General features: G+C 41.8%; 1 protein-coding gene across 1 annotated transcript in view; it reads left to right on the forward strand.

Annotated features, from left to right (window-relative positions):
- gopc (golgi-associated PDZ and coiled-coil motif containing) overlaps window positions 1–20,784 on the forward strand; it is a 43,198-nt gene extending 22,414 nt beyond the window's left edge. The window contains exons 2-8 of the mRNA XM_068025514.1: window positions 6,597–6,761; window positions 9,408–9,583; window positions 10,218–10,383; window positions 11,610–11,705; window positions 15,339–15,503; window positions 17,623–17,803; window positions 18,892–20,784. Coding sequence (XP_067881615.1) covers window positions 6,597–6,761; window positions 9,408–9,583; window positions 10,218–10,383; window positions 11,610–11,705; window positions 15,339–15,503; window positions 17,623–17,803; window positions 18,892–19,010 — 1,068 coding nt within the window. The 3' untranslated portion in view covers window positions 19,011–20,784. The remainder of the gene's footprint in view (window positions 1–6,596; window positions 6,762–9,407; window positions 9,584–10,217; window positions 10,384–11,609; window positions 11,706–15,338; window positions 15,504–17,622; window positions 17,804–18,891) is intronic.

Consider the following 20,784-nt stretch of genomic DNA (forward strand, 5'->3'; position numbering starts at 1 on the left):
TCAAAGAAACTTCCATATATTTTTTAAGTACTTTGGGTCACAACACAATTTTTAGTATTCACAAGTACCACAGCTGCCATTTTTTCTGAGAGACAGGAAATTAAAAAAGTTGGTAAAATTTCACTCACACATGGTTGTGACTACTTTTATTTAGAATACTGTTTAGGGCATCAAAATATCTTGCAACATTTTATCTATATTGACATGGAAAGATGGGGTGCTGCCCCATCTATCATGTCAGAGCAAGACTCAGGTAGTCTTGGCTTGCCTGATTTGGGAGACCTGTGTCACAGCCTAGTAAAGCAGCAACTGACATGGTCATACCGACTCATATCTATCAACCAAAATCCTAAACTTTTCCATCACCATCATGGCAGGACAGACCTACCAGAAGAAGGTGCAAAGTGACATTCAGTTAGTTGGCAGTGGTTCTGGGATTTTTCATCATTGTCTCCAGACAACATGAAGTCTAATGACTTCAGGTGAAACAGAGCTAAGGAAACCTCATGCTGATCACCACCAACTGCCAAGATCATACCACGCTCATCCTCAATTCCTCTGTCATTGCAAACTATAGCTTCATCTCAAACCTTGATTTGCTCTCGAGTCCTTGAATATGCTGTCACCTCCCAAATATATGCTCACCTTTCTTAAAAATTCATCCTTGAATCTCTCAAATCAGGTTTCTGTCTCTGCTTGGCATTGGAACCATCATAATCAAAGACATGTCGTCAATGACTGCAGTTCATTATCCCCCCCTCGTCCTCCTTGCAGCCTTTGACAGACTTGAGTGCACAATCCTCCTCACAAACCTCATCTCCATTGAACTGTTCAGTGATCCTGCCCTTGCTTGATTCCACTCTTGCCTATCTGATTATAGTTAAAATGGTTTCTCGTCGAGCTACACGGATTAATTTATAGGCCTGTTTCCTCTGGTTCGTGTGTCAGCGATAAGGGGTCATCAATTTAAAAATAATAAATTGAGAGCGGTTCGGTGAAGTCTCTTTATTCAGAGGGTTGCTGGAGCATGGGATACTTTACCACAAGGAGTGGTTGAAGCAGAGACCACTGCACTTTTAAGGGGAAATTGATAAATGTTTGAAGCAGAGAGAGATTTAGTGCTTCCTCCTCTTTAGTTAAGTTTGGGTGATGTTTATTCACTAACATATTTCATCTCTTGTTGGCAGTCATATTGGGATTTATTGTAGCCTACTTTTTTAACTAAGATCCCAAGGTGAGAGCCAATGTAGCATGTAGCACAGGAAATCATCCAGCTGAAAATAGGTGAAAAGACAAGCCATATCAAAAGTTAATGGTTAGTTCATGCTAAGAAACATCCTGTTCAAATGTTCATTGACACAAGGGTTAAATTGCCAGCGCAATTTGTGAGAGTCTACAGGATGTGTTAGCGCAGTTAATACTGTGACTCAAATAACAGATGACCTGTTTGGCTAGCTGCCCAGAATGTCAAACACGGGTCACATTATAAGTTTCTACAGTACGGTATAGTGCAGTGCTGCACACTGTAGAAAGTTACTTATTTCTTGGTTACTTATTTAAACTCGCCTCCCCGCGAGTGGCTCTCTAGCAGAGCAAGACATCACCTTCTTCTGGCAGGGCAGGGATCCTGAAGAACCAAGACAGCATGGAGTTGGGCTTCGCCATCAGAAACTCCTTGCTCAGCATGATAGAGCCTCCCTCAAATGGCTCGGAACGCATACTGTCCATCCGACTGCTCACCACCTCTGGTCCAGTACACCTACTCAGCATCTATGCTCCAACACTCTGCTCCGCACCTGAAGCTAAAGACCAGTTCTATGAACAACTCCATAACATCATTAGCAGCATCCCCAACACCGAACACCTATTCCTGCTGGGGGACTTTAATGCCAGGGTTGGGGCCGACCATGACTCATGGCCCTCCTGCCTTGGGCGCTATGGCGTTGGAAGGATGAATGAGAACGTGCAGAGACTGCTTGAGTTGTGTACCTATCATAACCTCTGCATCACCAACTCGTTCTTTCACACTAAACCCTGTCAACAGGTTTCATGGAGGCACCCAAGATCACGTCGTTGGCACCAGCTAGACCTCATTGTCACAAGGCGAGCCGCCTTAAACAGTGTTCAAATCACACGCAGCTTCCACAGTGCGGACTGCGACACCGACCACTCCCTGGTGTGCAGCAAGGTTAGACTCAGACCAAAGAAGTTGCATCATTCCAAGCAGAAGGGCCACCCGCGCATCAACACGAGCAGAATTTCTCACCCACAGCTGTTACAAAAATTTCTAAATTCACTTGTAACAGCCCTTCAAAACACTCCCACAGGGGATGCTGAGACCAAGTGGGCCCACATCAGAGACGCCATCTATGAGTCAGCTTTGACCACCTACGGCAAAAGTGCGAAGAGAAATGCAGACTGGTTTCAATCTCATAATGAAGAGCTGGAACCTGTCATAGCCGCTAAGCGCATTGCACTTTTGAACTACAAGAAAGCCCCCAGCGATTTAACATCCGCAGCACTTAAAGCAGCCAGAAGTACTGCACAAAGAACAGCTAGGCGTTGCGCAAACGACTACTGGCAACACCTATGCAGTCATATTCAGCTGGCCTCAGACACCGGAAACATCAGAGGAATGTATGATGGCATGAAGAGAGCTCTTGGGCCAACCATCAAGAAGATCACCCCCCTCAAATCTAAATCGGGGGACATAATCACTGACCAACGCAAACAGATGGACCGCTGGGTTGAGCACTACCTAGAACTGTACTCCAGGGAGAATGCTGTCACTGAGACTGCCCTCAATGCAGCCCAGCCTCTACCAGTCATGGATGAGCTGGACATACAGCCAACCAAATCGGAACTCAGTGATGCCATTGATTCCCTAGCCAGCGGAAAAGCCCCTGGGAAGGACAGCATTACCCCTGAAATAATCAAGAGTGCCAAGCCTGCTATACTCTCAGCACTACATGAACTGCTATGCCTGTGCTGGGACGAGGGAGCAGTACCCCAGGACATGCGCGATGCCAACATCATCACCCTCTATAAAAACAAAGGTGACCGCGGTGACTGCAACAACTACCGGGGAATCTCCCTGCTCAGCATAGTGGGGAAAGTCTTTGCTTGAGTCGCTCTGAACAGGCTCCAGAAGCTGGCCGAGCGCGTCTACCCTGAGGCACAGTGTGGCTTTCGTGCAGAGAGATCGACTATTGACATGCTGTTCTCCCTTCGTCAGATACAGGAGAAATGCCGTGAACAACAGATGCCCCTCTACATTGCTTTCATTGATCTCACCAAAGCCTTTGACCTCGTCAGCAGACGTGGTCTCTTCAGACTACTAGAAAAGATCGGATGTCCACCAAAGCTACTAAGTATCATCACCTCATTCCATGACAATATGAAAGGCACAATTCAACATGGTGGCTCCTCATCAGAGCCCTTTCCTATCCTGAGTGGTGTGAAACAGGACTGTGTTCTCGCACCCACACTTTTTGGGATTTTCTTCTCCCTGCTGCTTTCACATGCGTTCAAATCCTCTGAAGAAGGAATTTTCCTCCACACAAGATCAGGGGGCAGGTTGTTCAACCTTGCCCGTCTAAGAGCGAAGTCCAAAGTACGGAAAGTCCTCATCAGAGAACTCCTCTTTGCTGACGATGCTGCTTTAACATCTCACACTGAAGAATGCCTGCAGAGTCTCATCGACAGGTTTACGTCTGCCTGCAATGAATTTGGCCTAACCATCAGCCTCAAGAAAACGAACATCATGGGGCAGGATGTCAGAAATGCTCCATCCATCAATATTGGCGACCACGCTCTGGAAGTGTTCAAGAGTTCACCTACCTAGGCTCAACTATCACCAGTAACCTGTCTCTAGATGCAGAAATCAACAAGCGCATGGGTAAGGCTTCCACTGCTATGTCCAGACTGGCCAAGAGAGTGTGGGAAAATGGCGCACTGACACGGAACACAAAAGTCCGAGTGTATCAGGCCTGTGTCCTCAGTACCTTGCTCTACGGCAGCGAGGCCTGGACAACGTATGCCAGCCAAGAGCGACGTCTCAATTCATTCCATCTTCGCTGCCTTCGGAGAATACTTGGCATCAGGTGGCAGGACTATATCTCCAACACAGAAGTCCTTGAAGCGGCCAACACCCCCAGCTTATACACACTACTGAGTCAGCGGCGCTTGAGATGGCTTGGCCATGTGAGCCGCATGGAAGATGGCAGGATCCCCAAAGACACATTGTACAGCGAGCTCGCCACTGGTATCAGACCCACCGGCCGTCCATGTCTCCGTTATAAAGACGTCTGCAAACGTGACATGAAATCGTGTGACATTGATCACAAGTCGTGGGAGTCAGTTGCCAGCATTCGCCAGAGCTGGCGGGCAGCCATAAAGACAGGGCTAAATTGTGGCGAGTCGAAGAGACTTAGTAGTTGGCAGGAAAAAAGACAGAGGCGCAAGGGGAGAGCCAACTGTGCAACAGCCCCAACAAACAAATTTCTCTGCAGCACCTGTGGAAGAGCCTGTCACTCCAGAATTGGCCTTTATAGCCACTCCAGGCGCTGCTTCACAAACCACTGACCACCTCCAGGCGCGTATCCATTGTCTCTCGAGATAAGGAGGCCCAAAAGAAAGAAAGAAGGGAAATATTTTAATACATACAACAATTGGTGATTGGTACTTTCTTTGTGGCTGTTTCCATACTTAATACTGTTGTGATGGCATTGTCTAGAACATTATCATTGAATCATTCTGCATCTGAAAGAAAGAAGAAAATTAAACTAGACATATAAATTTAACTTAACCAAGTGAACTAGTTTCTGCATATATTTAGTATCCTCTTGCTGCTGAAAAGTGTTATGGACAAATAGGTGCAGTTGTTTTTTCTGTAATGTCTGCTTTGCTTGAATTGGTTGAGTTCCTGGTGCGCAATGGAGAATTTTACTTCTAAAGAGAAGACTTGTGTACATCTGGTTCCATGTATTTGATAAGGGACATAGATGGAACCAACATCCCAAGGTGCTTCACAGGGGTGTTATAAAACAAAATATGACATTGAGCCATATAAGGAGGTATTACATCAAAGAGGTAGGTTTTAAAGAGTCTCTTAAAGGAGGATAGAGAGGTGGAAAGGTGTAGGGAGGAATTCCAGAGCTTAGGTCCAAGGCAGCTGAAGGCATTGCAACCAATGGTGGACTGATTAAAATCAGGGATGCTCAAGAGGCCAGAATTAGAGGAGTGCTGATATCTCGGAGGGTTGTGGGGCTAGAGGAGATTACAGAGATAGGGAGGGGCGAGGCCATAGAAGGATTTGAAAACAAGGATGAGAACTTTGAAATCAAGATGTTGATTGGCTTGACCGGGAACCATTGTAGGTCAGTCAGAACAGGGGTGATAAGTGAACAGGACTTGGTGCAAGTTAAGACGTGGGCAGCAGAGTTTTGGATGACTTCAAGTTTACAGAGGGTAGAATGTGGGAGACCAGCCAGGAGTGCGTTGGAATAATCAAGTCTAAAGGTTACAAAGGCATGAATGAGCATTTCAGCAGCAGATGATCTGAGGAAGGGACAAATTCAGGCAATTTTATGGAGGTAGAAATAGGCAGTCTTCGTGATGGCGTGAACATGAGGCCGGAAGCTGATCTTGGGGTCAAATGTGACACCAAGCTTGCAAACAAACTGGCTGAGTCTCAGATTGTTGCCAGGGAGAGGGCTGAAGTCAGTAGCTAGGGGACGGAGTTTGGAGCGGGGACTGAAAACGATGGCTAGAATTTTACGGCCCCTGGGAGCTGGTTGGAGGTGGGGGTGGGGGCATAAAATTGAGTAGGAGGCGGAGGCGCCGTTCCGGTCACCTACCTGTACCGGCTGCCATTTTACCAGGAGCGGGGGAGTTTGTAAACAGCCTGCCGGCCCCAGACCAATTAAGGCCTTAAGTGGGTTAATTGCCACTTAAGGGCCTCCTCCCATACCACTTGTATCTTAGCAGTGGCGGCCGGGCACAGTCAGCTGTGCCCCACGGAGGGCACACCCCCCCCCCCCTCCCCCCCCACCCCCCAGCGGCACAAATATCCCACACTGGACCACTTCCCTCCCTACCCTTTTGATTGACCCCCTCCCTTGCCAGGGTCCAGTCGATTGGCTCTGGCCCCACACACCAACCTCCATTTCGGGGCCCGCTCCATCTTGTTAGTCCTGGCTGGGTGTAGCCCCAGCAGTGGCCACCGCATCTGGTGGCACTCTGGGATTGAGGAGCTGCCAACTTGGCCGAGAGAGATGGTGGTAAGGTAGAGCTGGGTGTTGTCAGCGTACATGTGAAAACTAAAGCTGTGCTTTCGGATGATGTCACTGAGGGGCAGCATGTACATGAGAAATAGGAGGGGCCAAGGACAGATGCATGGGAGACACCAGAGGTAATGATGTGGGAACAGGAAGAGAAGTTATTGCAAGTAATTCTCTGGCTATGATTAGATAGATAGGAATGGAAACTTAGTGTATAGATTCTGTATGTATTTATTGTAAATGTATAAAATTAACTTCTAAAATGCTCACATTGTTTCCAGCTGTTAACCATATGCTTTTCATTTTGCTCTGTAGGCTCAGCTTCTGGACCTGAAGTCCGAGCTGATTGATACCCAGGCTGAGAAAGTTGTGCTAGAGAAAGAAGTACATGATCAGCTCCTGCAGCTTCATGCTGTCCAACTGCAGCTGCATGCCAAGACTGGGCAGAATGTTGACTCCAGCTCAATCAAGGCTAAACTGGTATGTCCTAGATAAAAGTTGAAGCCAGCAGCAAAGTTGTCTACTTTAGTTTTGAACTACTGAGTATTGTTTAATTCAGCATTATTTAGGGTGAATTTGTTTCAAGGTAAATAGTTTCATCAAGTCAATTCTCTTTAGCCTAATTAATCACAATATTCTATATTCAAAAGGACTAGCAAGCTTTTTACTGCTTCCCCCAGAGACGGTGACTACTACCGAAGACCATTTTCATGGTGGTATATTTCATCCTTTGATATTTCACCCAAACGATATTGATCATTTTTGAGCCTAGAAGATGACGCCACCCCTATGGTCATATGGAAACTGGCACATGCACATAGTCAGCAAGAGACTGGTGAATAGTGATTAAGAATTGGAAATCTGGTTGATATTCCTCCCTCCCCTACCTGCTTTCCCAGGTAGCTTAGGGACAATGAGATCAATTGCTGTGCTCCACTGCTGCGCAGCTGAGATCAGCTAATTCAAGACTAACGAAGCACTGAACCTGAGACACTTTTCACCGACATAGCTTAGTCCTACACTATGCTGTGTATTTATCACCAAATCTTTGGAGCTTCATAAAACTGTTTTTGCTGGGTGAATAACTGGGTGAGTGCACTGAAACACTCATCTTCTGAATCTGATCATAAAAATTCCTCGGCTAAGAAACATAAGGGATGATTCTGAAATCCGTGCCCCCACTTGGAAGTTGTGCATCTTGGAAATGGCTATGACTTTCCGTCTATTAAAATGAATGATTTAAGATTTCAGGCCATCCCTATAGTCTTTCAAAATGCAGTCCCTGGGAAGTACTGGATAGTGGAAATGCCTCTATAGAATTTTCTATAGAAACCCTGATATTGACAGGGGAGGGTTCCGTGAGCGGAGGCAGGGATTGAAGCAAGGTTCGGGAATTCCGGCTTCTTCGTATTTTGCCCGGAAGCCAGTCTGATTGGCAGGCTTGACTCGAACGCTCTGGAGGAGACCGAAGCTCCAGAAGCGGGTAGTGAGCCTGCAGCTGTGTTAGTGGGAGCAGGGGTGGGGGTCCGGACCTAGGGGGAGATTTTCATCAATCGCTGGCGGGGTGGGTGGGGGTGGAATTGCGGTTCTGATGGCGCACAGGGAAGATGGTAAGCTTGGTGAGCTGGGAGAAAGCACTCTTGCTGTTCCTGGCGACCGGTAGTACTATAAAGGCACTTAGCTTTTCCAGGAAGCAGTCCTCCTTCGGCAACTGCGTTTCTCGAGGACTGAAAGACAAATTAAATAATATTTAAATAGCGAGCTCGCCTCCTGGTAGTGGGTTGCCCCCCAGTGCACATCTGAAGTAGGCTACAACTTTATAATCTTTCAGGTTTTCTTTGAGCAGCATTTCATGCAAATAATTTTCAAAAGCAGCACTGTGCAGCTTTCTTCACTTTTTATTTTGACCATAAATACATTTTTTGATGTACAGATTGTTTGAATCTTAAATATTGCTTTTTTCACTGAAGTAACTGTATAGTAGAGTCATACAGCCATTAATATTGGAATATTATCCCTGCTCTGCTTTTGGACAAAAATCACTGGTTTCTCCTTTCCTTTCCTATGAATGTGTGTTTAACTGTTTTCTGTATTTAAATGTTTGCTACCTTCCTAACTCTTCTTTCTTTCCTGTCCCAAGTCTGTCCTTTCAGTGGATGAGATGGTAAGTGAGTATACTGGTGTGTTTTTGTGGATTCATTGACAACTGTCGCTGCCTTCCATCAGTCTTATACTTTCAATATAAGTCACACCGGAAAATATCTTCTTGGACTGGAGCACTGGATTGATTGTTGGTGAAAAGCACATTACTAATGTGCTCCTTTCATACATCTTTAACTTTGATTATTTTTACTGTTGTGTACAACCATAATGAATTAAAGTAGGTTTCGAAAATGATTTGCGAATCCTAAGTTGACCATTTCTGCCAAATTTAGTCAGATGAAAGTTTTTGACTTTAGATATTTTAATAAAAGAATGGTTTTACACATTTTACAGAACTTTTTAGTCTAGGTATGACAGATCTGCTGGAAAAGAAAAATTCAGTCTGCATTTCATAGTAATGTATACCAAAAAAGTTGCACTGCACATTTTTAGTGTATGTCATTTCTCAGAACAAAGGTAAATGCTTCCAAGTGCCATGAATTTTCTTTGTCTTATGAGCAACATAGGATGGTCATAAGAGACTTTGTGGTGCCTAATATGTGAAGGTAAATTATGCATTTTACCAATTCCTGCACCTTTGCTATTAGACCATATTTTTTTCAGTCTTTCCACAGGGTAAAGATTAAAAAGCTAGGCTTACAGTCATACAAGATGGATAGATGGAATTACATTTTCTTGTTGCTGGCTTTGTGTTGCTAAATTCTGTTTCCAAGTTTCAAGCTATCCTTTACCTATTGGTATTGCGGTCTCCTGGAGTACCATCTTTTTTTTGTTTTGAGTCGTCTATCAGAAAGCTTTGTCACATTTGAGCCCAAATCATTTCAATCCTCCTTTAGGCTTTGACTTTGATATTAAGTGTTGGGGCATCACAATCTTGGCAATGCTTGTAACTGAAAAGGACACTATATTTTAATACAGCCAATTACAAGTGTCGGTAACCAATGTGTATATTTTTCTGGAAAGGAAAAAGAATTAGAATCCAATAAAAAAGAAAAAGTGAAGGAAGCAAAGCTAGAAGCTGATGTAAAACTGCTGAAAAAGGAGAATGAAGCCTTGCGCCGCCATATAGCAGTTCTACAAGCTGAGGTATATGGTGCAAGGTTGGCTGCTAAGTACCTGGATAAGGAGCTGGCGGGCAGGTGAGCTGTCACTCTTGATGTCTATTACTACATTTCCAACAGAAAACAAGCCAAGGCTTTTCAAACACAATTTTTAAAAAATATCTCTATTATGTTATTTTAGACCAATAAAGCAATTTAACTTTTCCACTTGAAGCTGTGGTGAAGTAAGACAGTAGCATTTTAAGGGGTTAAAGGGAAATTAATTGTCGCAGTCTGAGCTGGAGAAAGTGGAATACATATACTTTACAGTAGGAGCATTTGACAAGCATAAACTACATTTTATATGTACAATCAACATAATCTATATATATATATGCATACATACACATCAATCCACATAGTATGTAGAGTCCAATGTGAATACTGGACATGAGAAATATAAACAGAAACTGTTGGCAACCCACAACAGTGTTCAGAATCTAAAGGAAAAATGCTCATACCTGAAATCCTTACCTGTTTTTCTCTCTTGGATGTTTGCTGTGCATTTTAAGCATTTTCTGTTTTGAATTCATGGTATATTTGATCCCATTAAGGTGAAAATGAGCTTGAATCCAGTCAGGTATTGGTTCAGAAAGCATGCAGTCTCTGTTTTTGTTGACATATTTAAGGGCAGAAAACATCAAACTTTCTAATTGTTAATACTTTTGTGTAGGGTGCAGCAAATCCAGCTTTTGGGTCGAGACATGAAAGGACCAGCTCATGATAAACTCTGGAACCAGCTGGAAGCAGAAATACATCTCCACAGACATAAAACTGTTATTAGGGCATGTCGAGGACGCAATGACCCTAAACGACCCTTGCCCACGCCACCTGGACATGTATGTAAAATTTCAATTTCATTCTTCTAATAAAAGATTATATTTACTTGTGTATTAGTAAAAACATTCCAAATGATGAAAATCCTTTGAAGCTGTGCAATTAGAGAATTTATGCATGGAGGCAAAGAGCATGGCTAAGGTACTAAATGACTACTTTGCATCTGTCTTTACCAAGGAAGAAGATGCTGACAAAGTTGTAGTGAAAAGGGAGGTAGTTGAGACGCTGCATGGGCTAAAAATTGATAGAGGAAGTATTTTGAAAGACTGGCTGTACTTAAAGGTGATAAGTCACCAGGACCGGATGAGATGCATCTGAGGATACTTAGGGAAGTAACTGTGGAAATTGTGGCGACACATGCCATAATCTTCCAATCCTCCTTAGATAGGTGGTGCCAGAGGACTGGAGAATTGCAAATGTTACACCCCTGTTCAAAAAGGATAAACCTAGTAACTACAGGCCAGTCAGCTTAACCTCAGTGGTGGGAAAGCTTTTAGGAAGGATAATTTGGAACAAATTATCCATCACTTGGACAAAAGTGGATTAGTTAAAGAAAGCCAGCACAAATTTAAGGGCAAATTTTGTTTAACTATTTTGATTGAGTTTTTTGATGAAGTAACAAAGAGGGTTGATGAGGGTAATGTGGTTGATTTGGTCTTCCAAAAGGCGTTTGATAAACTGCCACAAAACAGGCTTGTCAGCAAAGTTGAAGCCCATGGAATAAAAGGGACAGTGACAGCATGGATACGAAGTTGACTGAGTGACAGGAAACAGAAAGTAGTGGTGAATGGTTGTTTTTCAGATTGGAGGAAGGTGTACAGTGGGGTTCCCCACAGGTTGGTATTAGGACCACTGATTTTCTTGATCTGTATTAATGACCTAGACTTGGGCGTGCAGGGCACAATTTCAAAATTTGCAGATGACACAAAACTTGGAAGTATTGTGAACTGTGAGAAGGATAGTGATAAACTTCAAGAGGACATAGGTTGGTGGAATGGGTGGTGAAACTTAATGCAGAGAAGTGTGAAGTGATAATTTTGGTAAGACTGACCACCTCCAGGCGCGTATCCATTGTCTCTCGAGATAAGGAGGCCAAAGAATGAGAATGTTAAACATATTTTCTATCAATTGCACGTTCTTCTGAGAATTTAAGGACAATTATCTTGGGAGCTTGTCTTTTGCTTTTCATGTTTAAAAATTATTTACCTTATTTTCCTTCCTGAAATAGGATCCAGACATCATAAGGAAGACCCAAGGTGTTGGGCCAATTCGGAAAGTACTGTTAGTCAAAGAGGATCATGAAGGTCTCGGCATATCGATTACAGTGAGTCTGCTTTAATATTTATTTAGTGTCATTCATACAGATATCTAGTTGGAGTACATGGAAACATCAGTATTGTTATGACCAGGTGAGAAAGAGGTCTAGGGTTCCCTTTCAGCCTTCACCTGGTCTTACTGTAACAGGCTTTAATTTTAAACACACCGTGTTTTTAGCTCCCACTTGGTGATTCCTTATTCACCACTTTCCAATTGTTAGTATGTAAATGTTTTTTTCCAGCCAAGGTCTGGAATCCTTGTAACAGGCCTTCTCCTCTTCCCAGCAACATTTTGAAATTTAATGTCCATGTGGCAAAATTTATACGCCTCATTCTTGGCAAGTGGGGGCCTGCATGACAGTATGGATAGAACAGAGAGATGGTATTTCTGAACTGTTGACGCCATGCAGAAGCTTCACATTTGTATTAATTTGGGGAAGCCTAAATGTCAGATATTGTAATGGGTAATTTTTTCACAATGAACAGAAAATCATATGCAGCATATCCTTGATCTTTCAATAAATGCTGTCTATGAGCAGTAGCAAGTAATCTCTCAAAATGTATTCCAATGTTAATACATTTTTTCAAATTTTTATATGGTGGGCAAGCATTGATTTTTGCAAGTAGTATGGGAGGTCTTGCCTTAACTGACTCACTGTTACCTTGGCACATCGTGGCCCACAAACTGTAGATTCTGACTCGCAAAGCACAGACAACTTACTTTCTATTTATGTATTCCCTGAATTGTCTTGTTGAAATTTCATGGGCTGAAGGTTTATAAATGGCTGTTCTTGGAGCAGTTGCTTTGTTGGTGAATAAATCGTATACTAGGACATCAGTATCTGTTAGCTGCAGATAGAGGTATATGCAAATTAATGAGAATACTTAAACATATAAGAGGCTTATGATGTTCCATGATGTGCACAAAGATAAAAAGCTTAAACTCTCCTGTTGTAGAGTATATTGAAATGAGTATTAATTATGATTGCATTTGCGAATAGAATCTACCTCTGACCTTTGTCTCACTCAAGCTACACTGATACTGTACACATAACTTTGACTAAAAAGGAAAGTTGTAAAAAGTATTGAAAATTTGATGCTGTGATTTGCCAATTGTTGATTACTCAGATACCTACCTATTTGGCAGTGTGTAGGACAATGCATATTAGCTAATACAACAATAATTTACACCTATTAAACACACAAGTAGCGAGCAGCATCTCTGCACTTTATAGGAATGTTTACACTAAGCAAGAAGGAAAATCAGAGACCAAGGACAGGAAGCAAAGGCAAGCTTGAAGAAAAGGTTTTTAAGGAAGATGGTGTGGTTAAGGGATTTTGGCATGGAATCTAGAATTCTGTAGTAGCTAAATAAACAGCCAACAGTGATAGTGTACAGGAAGAAGGGAATGAGAAATTAATACATGTCTGAAGAATGGATGATGCATGCAGGTATGTACAGTGGGAAGATACTGGTGAAGTAGGATGGGTGAGGACATGAAGGGATTTGAACAAGGATGAGTATATCTCTTTGGGTACAGGAAGTTAGTGAAGCCTGGGGAGGATGAAATTGTTTGGCAGTAAAGGAGAAGACACAGGCAAGTTGTAGTTTGCAATCTGGATAAGTAGTTTGTGGAGGAAAGGAATGCCAGCTCAGAGTATTCAAGAAGTTGAGTCTTGAAGTAGTAACACATGGACTTGAACTTTGGCAGCAGCAGGAATTTGGGAACAGAGGCAAGAAACATTCTGGAGCTTGATGAAAGTGATCTTGGCAATGAATTAGATAAGAGAGAGAAGTCTCCGCTCAGATTTAAGTAGGATGCCTGAGGTCTTGCACCTTCTGGGCTACGTTAAAGTAGCAGTTTCGGAGGTTAATGAAGTCTAGGGCAATGGCAAAAAAAAATGGCCGGGAGTCAAAGACTATAATGACAAGTTTATCATTTTTTAACTGGAGGAGGTTTCACTTCAAGAGCTTTAATGCTGTCCTGAGCGTGTAGTCTCTGATTTTTTAAAAATTTGTTTTTGGGATGTGGGTGTTGCTGGCTATGCCAGCATTTATTGCCCATCCCTAATTGCCCTTGAACTGAGTGGCTTGCTAGGCCATTTCAGAGGACATTTAAAAGTCAGCCACATTGCTGTGGGACTGGAGTCACATGTAGGCCGGAAACTACAATGGTTTCATGGTCACCATTAGACTAGCTTTTAATTGCATATTTATTAGTTGAATTCAAATTTCACCATCTGCTATGGTGGGATTCGAATCCATGTCCCCAGAGCATTGACCTGAGCTCTAGATTACTAGTCCAGTGACAATACCACTATGCCACCGCAACTTTATTCAAACTGCAAAAGTGCAGCTGAAATGGTTTACTGAAGCTGAAATAAATCATTACTAGGTAAGTATTCTGTTTGAGCTATGATATTTTCCTAATATTATGCATGGATTGAGATTTATATATGTTTGTTAGCACAACTCTCATGACATTACTCTCACCTTCTCTATTGATTTACCCTTTAATAAGGGAAGAAGAGTTGCATAAAGTAATGCAGAATGTATTTTGCTAAGATAGATTTTTCTATCTACCTTTGAGGCCATAAAGTTTAATTTTTAAAGACTCTTGCAATATCTTACATCTTGGGGGTTACTACCTGAAACTTAACTGGACCAACTGTGGCAAGAAGAGTAGGTCAGAGGCTGGGAATTCTGCCGCAAGTAACTCACCTCTCTCTTCAAAGCCTGTCTATCATCTAGAAGGCACAAGTCAGGAGTGTGATGGAATACTGTCCACTAACATGGATGAGTTCAGCTCCAACAACACAAGAAACTTGGACACCATCCAGGACAAAGCAGCTCGCTTGATTGGTACCACCTTAAACATTCACACACTCCACCATCGGCACACATTGGCAGCAGTATTTACCATGTACAAGATGCACTGCAGCAACTCGCCACGCCTCCTTCGACAACACCTTACACACCCGCGACTTCTATCACATAGAAGGACAAGGGCAACAGATGCATGGACACACCACCTGCAAGTTTCCCTCCAAGTCGCACACCATCCTGACTTGGAACTATATCACCGTTCCTTCATTGTTGCTGGTTCAAAACCCTGGAACTTCTTTCCTAACAGCACAGTGGGTGTACTTACACCACATGGACTGCAGCAGTTCAAGAAGGTGGCTTACCACCATCCTGTCAAGGACAATTAGGGATGGGCGATAAATGTTGATCTTGCCAGTGATGCTCATATCCCATGAATGAATAGAAAAAAAAACATTTCTTACTATTATTTGGTTATGGTAGCAAATATTTGTTTCACTTTTGAAAATAAAATGTATCTAGTAGTTGCATTGTGATAATACAATACTACAGGCATTCCAATGATTAAATGGTCTAACTTTTATGACCTAGAAAGTGCAGAAAAACATCACGTTTCACAGCTGGATAATATCAGGCATGTACAATTCTGACAAAGTTACAAGTTGAATTTAGAGGTTAGCATGTTTGAACACTACTATACTAGCAGTAGGTTTTGCAAAGACTTATACCATGTGATGGAATAATTTATGGGATTAAAAATAAGATGTGCATTGTCCAGATGTAAACTAAATATGACTACTTTCGAACTGTAAAACAGGGTGGCAAGGAGCATGGAGTCCCAATTCTAATATCAGAAATCCACCCAGCTCAGCCTGCTGAGCGATGTGGCGGCCTGCATGTTGGAGATGCCATACTAGCTGTTAATGGAATCAATTTAAGAGATGCCAAACACAAAGAAGCTGTTACAATTCTCTCCCAGCAGGTAATTAAACTGACTAATCTGGTATAGAGATATGTGTATGTGTGGTTGCTAAAATAAGGCTCTTATTTGCCACTTTCCAGTTCTGACAAAGAGCCTACAGCTGAAATGTTAATGTCTTCTCTCTTGACTGAGGCCGATGGACCTGCTTTTTACTTCCGGCATTTTCTGTATTGATTCCAATTAAACTCTGCATATTCATCTTGCCAAAAATATATTTACAACATGTTTAAATGAGTACTTTTAAAAATTTATAGTTTATTCACACTATTTTGCAAATGTATGTTTCTATAATTCTGCTTTGAATTAGAATATAATCGAAAATTACAGTAACTGTTTTGGTGTTCAGTTGTAGAATAAATATATTGTGAAAGCAGAAATGAAACATTATGAAGTATCTACAGCATAAAAATAGGCCATTTGGCCCAATAGATCTATGCCAGTGTTTATTCTCCACATGATGCTTCTCTGACCCTTTTTCATCTAATCCAATCAACATACCCTTCTATTCCTTTGCCCTTCTTGTGCTTATCTCGCTTCCCCTTAAATGCACCTCTGCTGTTCACTTCAACTATTCCTTTTTCTAGTGAATTCCTCATTCTAACCACTCTCTGTGTAAAGAAGTTTCTCCTAAAATCTCTACTGGATTTATCATTGACTATCTTGTATGTATGGCTCCTAGCTCTGATTTCATCCATAAATGAAAATATCTTCTCTATCTGTACCCTATCCAAGCCTTTCATAATCTTAAAAACCTCTATCAGGTCACACCTCAGTCTTCATTTTCTTAGAAAAGGGGAGTTTCAGCTGGCTGAATATTTTCTGATGACTATGACCTCTCAGTTCTGGCGTTATCCTAGTGAATCTGTTATGCACCTTCTTCAGTGCCTATATGTCCTTTTTATGGCCTGGAGATGAGAGCTTTTCACAATACTCTTAGTGTGGTCTAACCAAGATTCTATACAAGTTTAACATAACTTCTCTGCTCTTCAATTCTATTGCTTTAGAAATGAACCCCAGTATTTTGTTTGTTTTATTTTAATGGCTTTATTAACTTGCATTGCTACTTTTAGTGATTTGTGCATCTGTACCCCAGATCTTGCTGCTCCTCAATTGCATTTAGACAGTTATTTTCCAAGGTTTATGTGACCTTATTCTTTTTACCAAAATGTATTACCTCATGCTTTTATCTATGTTGAATTCATTTGCCATTGATTAGTAACCGATCAAAAATGTAGATGTGAGCACATTTTGACTAAAAGCTTCAGAAAATGACGAATTAGGGCTTTGATGATGAGTCAGAGACCTGAAACTTTGGCCAGAATCTTCTCAAAAGGGGGGAGGACACAGGGAAGAGTCCCAGCATTGGGGTGTTTTTCGGGTTGCCAGCTTGCTCGGGCAGTAGGCAGAACTTTCCACGTGATATTGCCAGAAGATGGCAATCAAGAGCTGGCAGGTAGGGGGCGTGGCTAATTAGGGAAGGTGGTGGGCCTTCCATGCTGCTGACCCAATGAGGGGGCTGGTAGCTCTGTAGTGCCATTGAGAGAGGTGGCCGCTTCTCAGGTAAACGCCTCCATTTTGAGGCGCCCTCGCAGGGGTGGCAGAAAGTTGATTTTTTTTCCACTGGGGCCAAGCAGGCAGGTCCTAGCGATCAGAAGGAAACTCCTTCAGCAGGGCCGTGGGGCTTTGCTACTGCTGGCCCCCCTCCTTGGGCATGGAGCCTCTGGCTCCAATGGCCCACCCCGGGAAGTCACTGGGAGGCTACCTCCATGCAGCTGGTGGCTTGCGCATGCATCAGGAGGCCCTTAATTGGGCCTTTATTTATTCAAATTGGCCGCCCACCTCCGGTCAGCTGATAGCCAAGCCCCTGCCATTCCCACTGCTGGGAAACTTGCCTAGCATTTTACTGACTGACTTGCCTTCCAGCTGGTCACCATGGGGTCAGTAAAATCTCAACCTTTTAACCCTATCTTCTTGGCTGCATTGATGCTGCCTGACTGGTTGAGTGTTTCCAACAATTTCTGTTTTTATTTCAGATTTCCAACATTGGCAGTAATTTGATTTTTGTATGTTGTAGGTTATTTAGCTCAGAACTAAAACGATTGTAACTTTTTTTTTAAAGAGAGGAGAGATTGAGTTTGAAGTGGTGTATGTTGCTCCAGAGATAGACTCTGATGATGAAAATGTGGATTACGAGGATGAGACTGGGCATCGTTATCGCTTATATCTTGATGAGCTGGAGGAAAGCAGAAATGCAGCTGTGGGCAGAAATGATGGAAGTGGTGATGCCAAACCACTAGCAGGTAGAAATTTGAAAATGGACAACATTATAGATTTGAATGGTACTGAAGCCATAAAAATGTATAAGACAATAAAAAGAAAGAACTTGCATTTACATAGCACCTTTGACAACCTCAGGACATTTCAGAGTACTTTACAACCAATGAAGTGTAGTCTACGTCGTAATGTAAAGAAACACGGCATCCAATTGTGCACAGCAAGGTCCCACAAACTACAGTGTGATAATAACCAGATAATCTGTTTTAATAATGTTGGCTGTGGAATAAATTTTGGTCAAGAGTGAGGAGAATCCCCTGCAAATAGTGTCACGTCCAACTGAAAGATGGCACGCCCTTGATACTAGATTGTGTTCTCCAGTCTCTGAACTGGGACTTGAACCCAAACCCATGACCATATGGGTTCAGCGGTAAGAGTTCTACCACTGAGCCAAAGCTGACAACCATACTTTTTGACCTAGTAGAGATTCCAGTATCTTGCCCAAATGGGCAGTCTCCATGTGTGAGTCCAGACCATGAGTGTCAGCAGGGTGGTCAGATGTGAATGGCATCAACAGTCAAGCTATGTTCTATCCTCATCTAATGTTTATTCATAGAGGTAAGAAACCAGGTTGATCTTTCTCCCCTCTATCCTGGTGCATTGAGACCATCATTGGCACATTGATGTGTAGTTGATATGTATCTGACTCAGCACAGACTGGGACCTTTTTAGTCTGTGTGGTGCATTGCACTCTGCCTTTACTAGCTCAATTGTTAGGTAAACACTATTTCATCTCTTTCACTAGAGGTCCTGTTTTGGAAATCAGTTTCTATTACTCCCTTCAAGTTTGCTCTCTGCGAAAATGTCTACACATTTCCAATGTGATAGGGCAGATCTGTACTGTTATGATTGTTCCCAGCTACTAACAGATACTCGACAGTGTGCCAACTTGACTTAACCTTTGAGTATTCCTGAAAATTTGCTTCATCGTAATATGTGATTGTAATTCTGCAAATGCATTCTTTTGCAGAGTGAAAGATTGTCACAAACACAAATCTTAAATATATAGTTACATTTTTTTTGGATGAGATATTAATGCTGATTTTTTTTTTAGTGACAGAGCAGAAACCAGTTCTAGATGCCATCTTAAATGGGGATGCAGGAACGAGCAGCGAAACAGCTTCAGAAGATGCAACACCCAAACAAAAAGATTGTGCAGAATTCTCATCTTAAGTTGCCCAATGTTACTTGAACATTAACGTGAAATTTCTGCACTTGACTGGCAATATGGAAGGAACATCGTGTGAATATAATCAACCTGTACTGAAAATAATGTCTATAAGGGATCACCTTGATTATGTTTTGTGGCTAAGCAATTCCAAATATACCATAGAGTTGCATTATTAACAGTTCTGCATGTATGATATTTTGATTTTTTATTAATTGACCATCGCAAGTAAACTTGTTTGATGGTATATGTGTTCTGAGGTTACAGTTGACTTAAGCTTTGAAACTAGAGGGAGACTTAAGCTGGCACCTAGTACATGCTAATAGTTAAAATTAAATGGTGTCTTTTGGGGTGTTTACAGACTGCCTGTTGCACTTTCCCCTTGGGGTTCTTTTGTGCACAATATTTGCACAAGAAGCACTTTCATCCTGTTATTTACATTCTGTCCATCTTTTCTGTGATGTTGCTTCTAAAGAGAAAATTTATAACATTGTATTTGCTCTCTCATTGTTCATATGTGATTAATTGGAAAATCTAATGTCTTTAAATATATGCAGAACTGTTAACTGGATTTCCTAAAGGTACAATCTAACTCTGTTCTGACCCACAGCCATGAAGAATTGCATTAAACATTGCTGTTAATCTAGATAGGAATTGGCATATTTGTTAATATCTACAGATAGTAAAAGTGTGATATCTTGTGTTTATTTCTGTATATTAAAACTTAATGAGCCAATGAGATATAGATTATTAGGTTGCATAACAACAACTCATTGGAAGATTAGTTTCTTAAAGTACATTTCCTAATCCAGCAGTAGTAATTATTTAAAGATACCTTGACTGAGTTACATTGCTGTAAATCCCAATGTGTATCCAATCCAGCATTGAAATGCACTATTTGCAATGATCAGGTTATTCTGTAAAGGGTATAAAATGGAACCTCTGGTGACCTTGGTATGTTTGATTATAGTATCACTTCTTCAGGTGCTTTGCAACCTTGCAAGAGAAGCGTTTTGTGTGTACTGGTTTCTGTGCTTTGGTCGCTTGTTATACTGTACTGATTCAATATTGCCCATGAATTCTGCTTTTATTCAGATAGTGCAGGTGCAGTATGAAATGCAAATTCCCATCAAAATTTCAACACCAACATCAAACTTAAGTGAATTTGCTTAAGGATGGATGTCAGTTAATGACGAGAATTTGGACTAGAGAAAAGTTACATTGCTATAACAGATAAGTGTACACTTTGATGGAAAATACAAAAGTAAAATACTGCAGATGCTGGATATCTGAAATAAAAATGGAAAATGCTGGAAATAGTCACCAGGTCAGCCAGCATTTGTGGAGAGAGGAAGAGAGTTAACATGTCAGGTCAATGACTTTTTGTTAGACAGGAACACAAACTCCTGAAAAAGGGATACTTGCTTTTTTTTTCTATATTTACACTATAGAGTTCACACTTTCTATTTATATATTATAATGGAACAACTGCTTCACCTTTTATAGTGTATGTTTGTTCTCAGCAGCACTAGTGGTTTCCTTGACATTTTTGTATAAGCAACTCTATTGTACATATATCTTCATTATTGTATTTTTAGCTATTTATAATGTTACGGTTTATGGTGAATACTTATTTTTATGCACCTCCCACCCCTTTCATGGCTTTAAAGTTATACTGCTAACTGACTGTTGTCTACAATCAAATATGTTGACTGCTATGGTTACATATGGCCATTTGGGCTCATGTTGAAGCAGCTTAAAAGGACATTTCTGTAATAA

This window comes from Heterodontus francisci, chromosome 3 (assembly GCF_036365525.1).
Source record: "Heterodontus francisci isolate sHetFra1 chromosome 3, sHetFra1.hap1, whole genome shotgun sequence".
Classification (NCBI taxonomy): domain Eukaryota; kingdom Metazoa; phylum Chordata; class Chondrichthyes; order Heterodontiformes; family Heterodontidae; genus Heterodontus; species Heterodontus francisci.